Genomic DNA, 13,441 nt, shown 5'->3' with positions numbered 1-13,441 from the left:
ACTAAGGATGGCAAGGAATATCAGAAAAATTTAAAAATCTCTATTCACAAATTTTACTATTCAGATTTTGGAGGCAATCCGAATTTCGGAGAGAGAGGTTTAACAATTTTTCGGGTAGAATTTATTAAGAAAGTTTCGTCTTCCTTATTTTACAATCATACACTCCGTAGAAAAAAAAAGATTTGGCCATTTCTACTTCACACATCATGTACGAACACTGTTATCATCATTACCAATGTAGGAATGCAGCTCCTCCCAGTTGAATGATTGACTCTGACATTTGGCAAGTCTTGCGATGGCTACGTAAAAATGTCACACTTCACCACTGGTGCAAACATTGAGGAGGATAAGAATGTGTAGTATATTTTGGGTGGAAGGAACACTAATATTTAAAAAAATATTTGCAGGCATTCCTACAAGTACGGAACAGCGATGTGGCTGATTAGTGTGAGGAACACCTAGTACTAGATGGAATAACAACTTTCCTTACTTTCTGTACTATAGTTCCTCCTTCTCTCTACCTATTTCAGTTACATTGCATTAACGTACAGAGGGCTGCTATCCAGTGTGAGTTTTCATATGTCTCCTGTAAATGCTTTATTGCAAGTTGATCATACAAAGGGCTTCTCTCCAGTGTGAATTCTTAAATGCTCTCGGAGGTCTGCCTTAACTTTAAATGCTTTATTGCAAGTTGAACATACAAAGGGCCTCTCTCCAGTGTGAATTCTTAAATGCTTTCGAAGGTCTGCCTTAATTTTAAATGATTTATTGCAAGTTGATCATACAACAGGCTTCTCTCCAGTGTGAAATCTTAAATGCTTCAGTAGGTTTGACTGACATGTAAATGCTTTATTGCAAGTTGAACATACAAAGGGCCTCTCTCCAGTGTGAATTCTTAAATGCCTCCATAGGTGTGACTGAGTTGCAAGTGCTTTTTTGCAAGTTGAACATACAAAGGGCTTCTCTCCAGTGTGAATTCTTAAATGGACCCGTAGGTGTGACTGACGTGAAAATGCTTTATTGCAAGTTGAACATACAAAGAGCCTCTCTCCAGTATGAATTCTTAAATGCTCTTGGAGGTCTGCCTTAACTTTAAATGCTTTATTGCAAGTTGAACTTACAAATGACCTCTCTCCAGTGTGAATTCTTAAATGGTCCCATAGGTTTGACTGACATGTAAATGCTTTATTGCAAGTTGAACATACAAACGGCTTCTCTCCAGTGTGAATTCTTAAATGCTTCCGTAGGTCTCTCTGATCTGTAAATGCTTTTTTGCAAATTGAACGTACAAAGGGCTTCTCTCCAATGTGAATTCTAAAATGCCTCCGTAGGTTTGACTGACGTGCATATGCTTTATTGCAAGTTGAACATACAAAGGGCCTCTCTCCAGTGTGAAATCCTAAATGCTCTTGGAGGTCTGCCTTAACTTGAAATGCTTTATTGCAAGTTGAACATACAAAGGGCTTCTCTCAAGTGTGAATTCTTAAATGCTTCCGTAGGCTTGACCGAGTTGTAAATGCTTTCTTGCAAGTTGAACATACAAAGGGCTTCTCTCCAGTGTGAATTCTTAAATGCTCTCGGAGTTCTGCCTTAACTTTAAATGCTTTATTGCAAGTTGAACATACAAAGGGCTTCTCTCCAGTGTGAATTCTTAAATGGACTCGTAGGCTTGACCGACTTGTAAATGCTTTCTTGCAAGTTGAACATACAAAGGGCTTCTCTCCAGTGTGAATTCTTAAATGCTCTCGGAGTTCTGCCTTCATTTTAAATGCTTTATTGCAAGTTGAACATACAAAGGGCCTCTCTCCGGTATGAAATATTAAATGGACCTGTAGTTTTGCCTTCATTTTAAATGCTTTATTGCAAGTTGAACATACAAAGGGCCTCTCTCCGGTATGAAATATTAAATGGACCTGTAGTTTTGCCTTCATTTTAAATGCTTTATTGCAAGTTGAACATACAAAGGGCTTCTCTCCAGTGTGAATTCTTAAATGGACTCGTAGGCTTGACCGAGTTGTAAATGCTTTCTTGCAAGTTGAACATACAAAGGGCTTCTCTCGAGTGTGAATTCTTAAATGCTGTTGGAGTTCTGCCTTAACTTTAAATGCTTTATTGCAAGTTGAACATACAAAGGGCTTCTCTCCAGTGTGAATTCTTAAATGTAACCATAGGTATGACTGACTTGCAAATGCTTTATTGCAAGTTGAACATACAAAGGGCTTCTCTCCAGTGTGAATTCTTAAATGGACTCGTAGGCTTGACCGAGTTGTAAATGCTTTCTTGCAAGTTGAACATACAAAGGGCTTCTCTCGAGTGTGAATTCTTAAATGCTCTCGGAGTTCTGCCTTAACTTTAAATGCTTTATTGCAAGTTGAACATACAAAGGGCTTCTCTCCAGTGTGAATTCTTAAATGGACTTGTAGGCTTGACCGAGTTGTAAATGCTTTCTTGCAACTTGAACATACAAAGGGCTTCTCTCCAGTGTGAATTCTTAAATGGACCTGTAGGTTTGACTGACGTGCAAATGCTTTATTGCAAGTTGAACATACAAAGGGCTTCTCTCCAGTGTGAATTCTTAAATGGACCTGTAGGTTTGACTGAAGTGCAAATGCTTTATTGCAAGTTGAACATACAAAGGGCCTCTCTCCAGTGTGAATTCTTAAATGCTTTTGAAGGTCTGCCTTAATTTTAAATGATTTATTGCAAGTTGAACATACAACGGGCTTCTCTCCAGTGTGAAATCTTAAATGCTTCCGTAGATCTCTCTGATTTGTAAATGCTTTATTGCAATTTGAGCATTCAAAGGTCTTCTCTTCAGTGTGAGTTCTTAAATGGGTTTTGGAATTACTTGTATTATTCCCAGTCCCACTACCAAGTGTCATTTTGGAGCTTTTGGGTTTATCACTATATTCTATGATACTAGGATTTGGGATATTAGTATTAAAAGGCAAGGAGTATTCTTCTGATCGCAAATGGTGCTTGATTATTTCATCTCCTCTCCCATGTTTCTTGAATGAGTACCTGCAATTAGAGTTGTTATTTTCTTAAATGTACTTAAAATGAGCAGTATATTAAACAGACATCTAAAGAGACATGCAACAGTTATTTAATTATATGTGGACTCATTCTGAAAATTATGCGCATACAAACACACACATAGAATGAAAAAAATGAAATGGAAATGAATGCAGAAAGAAGGATTGATGCATGGATTCAGGATAGGCCCAAGTATACCACCAGAAAACTTTAAAATTTTGACAGTTAACATGCTTGCAGGAATGATGTTAATGTTAAATCAACCTATTTTAATGGGGATGGTGATCGAACCTAGGAAGGTGTGATCTTACTACAAATGCAGTGCGCTAACAGCTACTCCATGTTACCCTCCGGAATTCTGTGAGTTCTTTCTCCACTTACGCAACTATTCCTATCTCTGAAGAAAGGCACCATTTGTTCTTCTGAATACGAGAGAAGAGCTGATCTCTTGAAAGATAGTGTTGGAATAAGTATAGGTACAAGCACCAGAAATAATAATGTCCAATTAATATTGCATGCTTTAAAAAAAGCAATTTGTCACAGGTATGTAATTAAATATGTATAGGCGGAGTTTCATCAGTCTGCTTGAAAGGGGGGGGGGGGGCTAACATTAATCATTTTTATCCACGACAAAAATAATCATGAATCAACCATAGGAAGCAGATGGTCCCTGTTGGAATTTTGTTGATATCGAGCACCTCTTTTCGTTCTAATAAGCTCATGGGCATGTCAAATTCAATTTCAATTTTTTTTTTTTGCAGAACTTTTGAATGTTGTCCCTCAAATTAAAAATGAAGTAATTTCACTAATGAACTGTTCCACCACTTAATAAAACGATTACGGGTGACACATTTACATTGATGTGACATTGAGATGTAAAATTTTCCCATCAAATATGCAATTCAAGTCTATGCAATGACAGTTAATCAAGGGGTCCCAGGTTCGATACCCAGTGGAGGAAAGTAGGGGTTAGGATCCCACTTTAAACTCAGGTCCACACCCAATTAGCATTTCCGTGTGTAAAGTGGACTTAAGAACAAAGTTAAACCCAAACTATGATAACTTTAAATGTTCAGAAAAATGCACTTACAGGAACTTATTGTTGAAAGATATAATTTATGCAGGGACGTCGTTGGGGGAGGAGGCACGGGGGCACCAGGCCTGAAACGTTCACGTGGCCCCAACAAACTGTTCTACATTTGTTGAAAATATTACTATGGTGACAAATATTGCATAATAGAATTTTGGTAAATTTTTCTTTCAGTTTGAAACACTGTTCTTGAATTTGAGTTTCAGGAACCCTGAGCAATACATTTCTTTCTCATGTTCCTGCGTGTTGAACACAAACATATGTATTGGTAGGAAATGCCGTTAATGTTTATATGGCCCGTCCCTTCAGCAAAGTCTGAGACCTTTTGAAACACACTTTCCCTTCCTGCACACCAGGGGCATTAGCCAGGTTACCCGTTGCCCTCCCACAAACACCTTTCTGCTTGTGACATCTTCTCTTCATCTGGCTTTAGACTGGCACCATGTCGGACATGCCGAAACGGCACAAACAGGAAGATTTAGCTGCAGGTGGCTAGGAATTTCTGGGTTTATTATTTTATGGTTTTAGAAGGACATCCCCAGGAGTAGCTACTCTAGTGGTGAAAAATTAATCAATATCACCTCTCTTCTCATCCCTCGGTGTGATCAGTGAGTAAGGCAGGAAGGAGCTACTGCTGGCTTTTCAACCACCTCACCACAGCTGCTGTAAGGGAAAGATAAGATTTCTGCCTCTATCTCCCTTGCCCCCCCACTGCAATGGTCGAAAGATCGTAAAAAGTTTCTGCAAACTACCACCAACAGTGGCGCAAGTGTTCTGCTATTATAACAATCGGAAGAATAAACCTTTTTTATGTTTAAATTATCATTGATTGTTTGTTTAAGCAAATTCGTTTATTTTTACAGCAGTTTGAAGTAGTTTCGTGTGAGAAATGGAAATTTCTCGTTAACACTTTTGGGCAATGATTTTTTATGATTTCAAAAGTAGTTTAACATCAGAACAATGCATTGAGCAACTTCATTCGGCTTTTGGGGATAAAGCACCATCCAATAGGACTGTGTACAATTGGTTTTCCGAATTCCAGCGTGGTCGCACATTTCTGAGGGATGAATTTCATGAAGGTCGTCCATCCACATCTGTTGTTGCCAGTAATGTTGATGCTGTGCGTGAAATGATTGAGAGAGATCGGCATGTGACATACCATGAGATTCAGGCATCCTTGAACATTGACATGAAAGCAATACATACGATTTTGCATGGTCATCTGAACGTACAGAAACTTTAAGCCTTTGGATCCCACACAACTTGACTGAAGCTCAAAAACAGGCTCGTGTAAATTGGTGTAAAGAAATGCTCAAAAAATTCAACCGAGGCAAGTCAAATTTGGTGTAGTACATCGTTACAGGGGGCAAAACTTGGATCTATTCATACAAACCCGATTGTGTGTTTAAGCCCATTCCTTTATTGTTGAAGTCAAAACTGACTGAAGTCAAAAACAGGCTCGTGTAAAAATGACTCATTGTCCGCACTCACCTGATTTATCACCTAAAGACTTATTTTTGTTCCCACACATGAAAAGTAAGATGTGTGGTGAGCGATTTGTGTCGCTTGAAGCAGCTGTTTGACACGTTCCGAACAGCGGTTACTGAGGTATCAGCTTCAGAGTGGAAAAAATGCTTTTAAAATTGGTTTGAGCATATGCAAAAGTGTATCAATCTTAAGGGTGAATACCTTGAAAAACAATAAAGCCATTCCCAGAATTTCACATGTCTTTTTTCATATTGATTGCAGAAACTTTCCCAGCAGCCCTTGTACCCCAGTCTATCACCTATAGGAACAGAGACAGGATTGGTTTCCCCTTGATGACGTTATAAATCTTCTGAAGAACTCTGGGAGAAATTTCTGCAGTACTCTTGTTCTTTGTATTTAAACCACAGCTTTTACACTTTGTATAATATGGGTTGTAGTTCTATTATTTATGAAATGGGAACTTATTATTTTATAGTTTTAGGACATCCCCATGCTTTTCAAATTGCAAGAGACAAAATTATACTCTTTGTCCCTTTTCTGGTGCAGGGATTAATGACAAAGATGCCGCCAGTCCCCAGGCAGTTTCTTCAGGTTCACGTGCGTGTGCACACACACACACTACCCTTGTGCCGATGATCTGCAATGGAGGGAAAGACCATCAGATAGATCAGAGCATAGGTTGGTCGATTGCTACTGTGAAATTCACTTGAGGGTTAGGGTTTTATTGCTTCGGCTGTTTCAGTCTGTGATAAACTAATAAGCCTTTTTATGTACAGATTTCACATCGTTCCTTGATAATTTCCCACTTATTTGCAAGAAGCCTCTGCCTCTTTTTGCCCTACTCTGTTGATTTGGTGGACAATTGATGACTGTCAGCTAGTTTGAAGTAGAGTTTGGTCATAGCGATGAACACGAGAAGGTAGGATCATGGAGTGTTTGTGATCTTGTTCTCATATATTGTGAGTGATATCTCGAGTGTGAGGCTGCCAGCTTGTTTTCCTCTCGAAAAATGGAGCAGGATTGACTGATGGACCAAATGTTGAACATATTGTCGTTATACAAGGGAATCTGACTACCACACAGGAACCCAGGTTTGACTCCCATGGTGGTTGATCTCACAAATAATGAAAAATAAGTTATCTAACAAATAATGAAAAATAAGTTATGTTCCACTTGAGGAAGAAAACTAGGTATGTAGTAAAAATTTTACAGTAGTCTGCATGCTCTAGAAATATTACGTTTAAAAATGTGCATATATTTCTGACTTTCTGAGATTTTTCTTCATTTAACCTCCACCCGCAAATGCAAATGCTGCTGATTAGCTGGCAAAGTTGACTAGACATACAAAAGAAATTAATCCGAGTTATATAGCGAATAATAGTTACTTACATAATATAATCATGAGATATGGAGAATCAAATTGCTTTTCAAGAATTTTCTGTTATTTGCCTAATAGCTTTTCAAGCATTTTCTATTATTTGCCTCTTCTAGTGAGAGTGAAAATTTTCTGCCCATGAGTGGCGAACTCGGTTCATGCAAATTCAAGATGGCATTTTCTAATTTTCATTTCTATTTGGGTCAACACCTCCATGCTGAAGTGGTTAGCAGGTTGCGCTACGACACCAGATGTCCCAGGTTCGAATCTCGACCTGGGCATGTGTCTTATTTGTGATGGTCCTTTCGTCGATTTAATACTTATTGTATGCCGACCTCCATTGCAGAGTGGTTAGCACATCGTGCAGCAACGCCAGGGGTCCCGGGTTCAAATCCTGGCCTGGACATAAGTATTTGTCAGTGTCCTTTCATCAATTTCATCATATCATTGCGATTAGCTAAAAATGGCAGAAAAGCAAAGTAAAATAAGTCAAATCAATCAATATTATCATAAGTCATTATCTTCACGATTAGCCAACAAGTAACAGAAAAGTCAAGTAAAATAAACCAAATCAATCAATCATTTCTATTTGATTATTTTACACAGCTTTTCTACCTCTTGGGTTAAATGCGATGATGAGATTGAATGATGACCCGATGAAATGGCAATGGACAGACATGATGCAACCATACCTGTCCAAGGTCCGAACCTGGGACATCTGGTTTTGTAGTGGTTTATGATCACGTGTCAGGAGTGAAATCCTTTGGAAGAAAAACTAAAAGAATGGTGAAAGAAAACAACATTGTACGGTGCATAAAAATGCATGTTTAGGTCCTCTAGAAAATTACATTTAGTCAGTAAAATTAATTTTGAGGGACAAGGCCTGCCAAGTGGTTTTCCATTCGGTGACACGTGTTCACATTGACTACCATTTAGTTTTGAGAGCACAATTTGCTTCCATATTGCTTTCAAGTAGCTCCCAAATTGTCCTCACGATGTTGGGCCAGACAGAAGTTTTGGAGTTCCTGCCAGGGATCAAATCTTGAACCTATCGCACCAAATAAGAGAGTGCAATCATTTGAGCATGTGGGAATTTTGTTATTTCCATTGCCATCATATATCCAGTATTGCACACACAAATAAGATTAATTTTAAGAAATTACCCAGGTAGATATGTGCATAAAATTATTGTGTATTCCCCAATGTGTATAGGCCTGCCCGATGGCAGTGGTAGCATCTTCGCCTTGTAATCAAGGGGTCCCGGGTTTGATAGATTAGCATTTCTGTGCATAAAGTGGACTTCAAACAACAAATCAAATCAAATCCAATGTGTATAATCCAATGTCACAAAAGACTCAGACCCCATAGAATAGTGGTTAACGTGATCGCCTTGCACTAAAGGGTGCCAGATTCGATTCTGGTATAATATATATATATCTACATGAGATAGCTTGAACTCATTACATAAACATTTCATTTTCGTACCGTCATACTTGTACACGTGATTCCAGCACTACATCTACATCCACTACATCTCAAATCTTCTTGGAGAAAATTTACAAATCTAAAGAGTAAGGACTAATGACACTGTTGTTGGTGTCTCAAATCTAACGTAAGAGAAAATACAAGGATTTTTAAAGACTGTCTAGATGCCATTAAGTTAATGAATTCATTCTGCATTTAGATTCTCGAACAATGGCTGTGGATTTCGATTGATATTAGGTGGCTACAGGAGAAAATAGCCAGCCTCCGTGGCGGAGTGGTTAGCACCTCGTGCTACCCTTTTGATGCTCGGGAACATGCTTCAAACATCTAGGCTGAACATTGCGGTAGGGGCACGTAGTGGATATAGTGAGAAGGAAGATGGGGAAGAACATTATAGGGGAATGGGATAGTGAGAGTGGTGCAAGCACTGGAAACCATTTGGGACAATGGGTACAGCAGAGAGGGAAGTAAAATCATCAAGATTAGTGCTTGAGCCCTTTGCTGGCGGAATTGGTTATGAATGAATGGGAGAAGGAAGTGATAGTGAAAGGAGGAGATAAGTTAATTCTGTTTTGTAGATATGTGGATGATTGTTTTGGGATATGGAAGGGAACAAAGAGGCAGCTGAGTAAGTTAGTTAAAGATATAGAAGATGAGAGAGCAGGAATATTCCTTGAGCTCGAAACTGAACAGGAAGGGACATTAAATTTCTTGGATATTATGATGAAGAAGAAGAGAGGAATGGGGATTGTGGCTATATGGTATCAAAAGAAGTGTTCGGCAGGAGTGTTCTGCCACAAAACAAGTGATGTGGGTGATGCAACAAAACATAATTTTATAAGGAACATGGAAGACCGAATAAAGAAGATATGCACAGAGAAAGGGGAAGAAGAAATCAAGATTAATAGCCTGTGGGAACAACTGGAAGAGAATGGCTATGAAAAGAAAGACACAACATCAACAGAAGAAGGAAAGAAATAAAAGAGAGAGGAGGAAGAAAAAGAGAGATTGTTTGGTATAAGAACTATGGAAGATGCCATAGAGAATATATGCAAAGTGCTGAGGAAAGTGGGTATAAGAACTTACAGGAAGGGAGGACGCACTGTGTTAAATATAACCAGAAAGAAGAAGGAAGAAAAGAGAGAGGAAGAAGTGGAAGGGGTTATCTACGAGGTGAAGTGCAGAGGATGTGAAAGTGTATATATAGGGGAAACGAAGAAGAGGCTGAAAGACAGGTTAAAGCAACACATGGATGATGTGAGATTGAAGAGAGATAGGAATGCCATATTCAAACACACTAGAGAAACGGGACATGAAGTAGAATGGGATTAGGCTTGGCGAATAGGAAAAGAGAAGAGAGAACTAGTGAGAAAATGGAAGGAGGCCAAAGAAATAGAGAAGAAAGGAGAAGACATCATGAATTGGAATGGCGGACTCAAGATAAACAAGGAATGGAAGAATGTGTTAGAGAAACTTGAAAGGATGAGAAGAAGGAAGGAAGGAAGGAAAAGTTGAAGAATGAACAAGGAAGAAAGAGAAGAGAAGAGGTCCAGGGGAGGAGTTATTCATCCATATCCAAAAAGGCAGGAGGGGTGGGGTAATCATAAACAGGTAGTTCCAGACCTGTCAGTGTGGTAGACCCATTAGTCAACTGTCAAGAGGCGACTTGTATTTATTTCCTTTGGAGAAATCCTCCAAGATAAGGACTATCAAGATGATTTGTTTTTGTGTGGTTAGTCACCCTGCTGTGTGTATGTAATCATTCTGTATCTGTATTTTGTCATTTTAGTTTAGATCTTCCTCTGAGGAAGACCCTCATACAGGGTTGAAACATTACTTGTTAAGTGTTTTTATTTCTTAATAAATCTGCCTTGGTCAGCAACTTAGTGTTTTTAATATGGAAACAAGGCTTAATTATATTAATACAGAAAATAATGTTCCCTTCCAACATATAGGGTGTCCCATGTAACTTGACAAATCGAAATATCGAACGACAAAAGGTTCCATATGAAAGTATAATAGTATTGTGGGAGCTAGTCACCTACGCTTCCCTGGGAGGAGGGGGGGCAGGGAGCAACCTTGAAATGTTAAAAGGGAACCCCTATTTTTTATTGCAGATTCGAATTCGACGTCCGAAAATACATAGGTTTCGTCCGACACATTTTGTTCCATTCGTGACAGATAGATGACACCACAAGTGCAACGTGTTGGTTGTGTCTCGCAAATGCAGTGGCTGGCAAGTGTGCGAGAAGGGATACTGTGGCCTAGAAGCATTGTGCTCATGCTCTCAGTAGTCAGTGATTGTATGGTCAGTGTAGTGTGACTGCAAAGAGTCGAACGACACAGTGAAGTGGGGTATTCAACATCATGGATTATCTATCCGTAGAAGAAAAAAATTGAAACGATCCTTGTTTATGGTGAATGCAGAATGAACATCGACAATGCTGTCACCCTTTATGTGGAACGTTTTCTTGACAAGCCACGATTGCGTTCTTTGTTTGTTTGAGTTGTCAAACAGTTTTGTGCCGAAGGAAGTGTACAACCTAAAAAAAGGGGTTCGTAGAACAACTGCCACTGGAGAGAATAATCAAATTGCAGTCCTAGCCACGGTGGTTCATAATCCCCAGGCTAGTACGCGAGTAATATCATTGCAGTCAGGAATTTCTCGCAATAGTGTTTGGAGAATATTGAAACATCACAAATGTCATCCCTATCACGTGTCCATGCATCAGGAACTTCATGGCGACGATTTTCACAATTGAGTGGTGTTTTGTGAATGGGCACGTGAACAAATACTAGTCGACCAGCAGTGCTTTCGTAGAGTATCAACGTATTAGACGTATCAACCTTCGCAAAAAACGGTCAGGTTAATCGTCACAATATGCATTTTTGGGAGTGTGGGAAACCCATATTGGTTGTGTGAAGTTGAACATCGACTTTGGTCGGTTAATGTGTGGTGTGGAATCATAGGCAAAAAACTGATTGATCCCTATGTTATTGACGGTACTTTGGACGGGCACAAATATCGAACGTTTTTGCATGAGGAATTACCGACATTGCTTGTGCGACAGCACATGTGGTTCCAACATGACGGTTGTCCAGCGCATAATGCAATAGTAGCACGGGAGGAATTAAACCGCATGTACAATGGTTGTTGGATCAATAGAGGCTGTCCAGTTCATTTGCCTGCGTGATCTCCAGACCTTAGGTCGCCAGATTTCTTTTAATGGGGTATCTGAAAGAACGTGTTTATCGAGATGTGCCAACAACCTGCGCAAACATGATCGAACGAATAAGAAATGCTTGCGCACACATTGATACAGATACACTTCTGTGTTGTGTTCAATCATTTGAACAACAGATCAACAAATGCATTGAAGTTCGAGGACATCATTTCGAGCATTGCATGGAATAATTGCATCTAGCACCCTGATGGTGAGAGGCATCCTCGCATCTTGGATCGTGGCGTGGCAGTTGCTATGTTGTGTAGTTCCAGTCTTGAGACATTGCCTCTGTATATGCGTTAGTCAATTTAGTCTTTTGTCATGGCTGGTTTGTTGTGAGTCAGATGATGTCACTTGCAACTGTCGCAAGTGTAAGGATTGACATGGGTAATAGGATTTAATACCTGTCTTATGTTCTAGGTAAGATATGTACTTAGAGAAATTGAAGGTATAAGGGTAGCAGCAGGTAGCAAAAAGATTAACGTAATGGTGGTGATGCCCCTAAGGGGAGTTGGAATAGGTATGATATGTTTTGGGTACGGGTCTAGTGGTTTTTGGCTAAGTTGATAAGGTATATTTAGGTAGAGGGTTACTTAGATCAGGGTGTTTAGGTGGGGTGAAAGTTGAATCTGGAAGTTCTTGAAAATCAGACGAATTTCATGGTGAAGACTGAATCTTCTCATGTGGTCATGCAACTAGTGACCAGGTGCAGCACTGCGTCTCCTCAAATAGCGTGGTCACCCATTCAAGTACTGACCAGGCGTGACACTTCTTGACTTAATATCTACTATTAGTGTAGTCTTGGCATCCTGTGTTCTTCTGGCGAGTGGGACCTGGCCAATAAAGTTGATTGTGAGATTTTGGTGGTGAGGCTGGAAGGCCCAAAATTTTGTTCTCTCCCTCATCATGAACTCGGACAGAGTTTCCATGTCCAGGTCATCATGAATTTGAGTGTTTCTGGTGAATCTGTCGGCACCATAGATTATGCGGAGCATTCTGTTTTGGATGGATTGCAGACGGTGCCATCTATCTATCACAAATGAAACAAAATGTGTGACAAAACCTATGTATTTTCTGACGTCGAATTCGAATCTGCAATTAAAAATAGGGATTCTCTTTTAACAAGGTTGCTCACCTGCCCCCCCACCCCCAACTGATCAACCTAGCTACGTCCCTGCATTTATGTTAACACTGTATGCCAAGCCACCTTTGTTTGAATGTGACAGTGGTTTGGATGGTTTGAATCCATCCACGTCTAGGTGGAATATCAAGAGAAATAACATCGATTATAGTCCCTGAAACCTTGTCCGGAACATATAGTTCCCACAAAAAGCACATTCACTTTGACTTTTATAGAGACCAAAAGAAAATATCATAAAAGCAATGTTCAATCGTTAGTCTGTAAAATAAATGCTGTTAAATAATCATAAAACATACCGCCATAATTCAATGTAGGTACTAGTAAGATATGTTAATTAAATAAACAGTTAACATACTCAGTAGGTGGGAAAATTAGCCTTAATTGGGGTGTCTCATTCATGACCACATAACCAGAGTGGAATGCTCAAGACAGAGGTGGTATGTAAATCGTACCCTGAACTTACCTTCCATTGTGTACTGTATCAAACATAACTTGAAATTGTACAAGTTGAGTATACTGCCCCACGGGAAGAAGGTTTTCGCTTGATGAGGATGAGTGATATGATAAAATTGATGAATTGACACTCACAAACATCCATGCCC

The 13,441-nt window shown here is 39.4% G+C and overlaps 1 protein-coding gene across 1 annotated transcript in view; it reads right to left on the bottom strand.

The window, feature by feature from the left end:
• Positions 1 to 1,277: 1,277 nt before the first annotated feature.
• LOC145991999 (uncharacterized) overlaps positions 1,278 to 13,441 on the bottom strand; it is a 58,490-nt gene continuing 46,326 nt past the window's right edge. Inside the window, exon 3 of the mRNA XM_083128004.1 lies at positions 1,278 to 3,021. Within this exon, the coding sequence (XP_082984130.1) occupies positions 1,470 to 3,021 (1,552 nt within the window). The 3' untranslated portion in view covers positions 1,278 to 1,469. The remainder of the gene's footprint in view (positions 3,022 to 13,441) is intronic.

This window comes from Lepisma saccharinum, chromosome 9 (assembly GCF_977018435.1).
Source record: "Lepisma saccharinum chromosome 9, izLepSacc3.1, whole genome shotgun sequence".
Taxonomy (NCBI): Eukaryota; Metazoa; Arthropoda; class Insecta; order Zygentoma; family Lepismatidae; genus Lepisma; species Lepisma saccharinum.
Note: the sequence above shows the minus strand (reverse complement) of the source record. Positions and strands in the feature narration are given on the sequence as shown.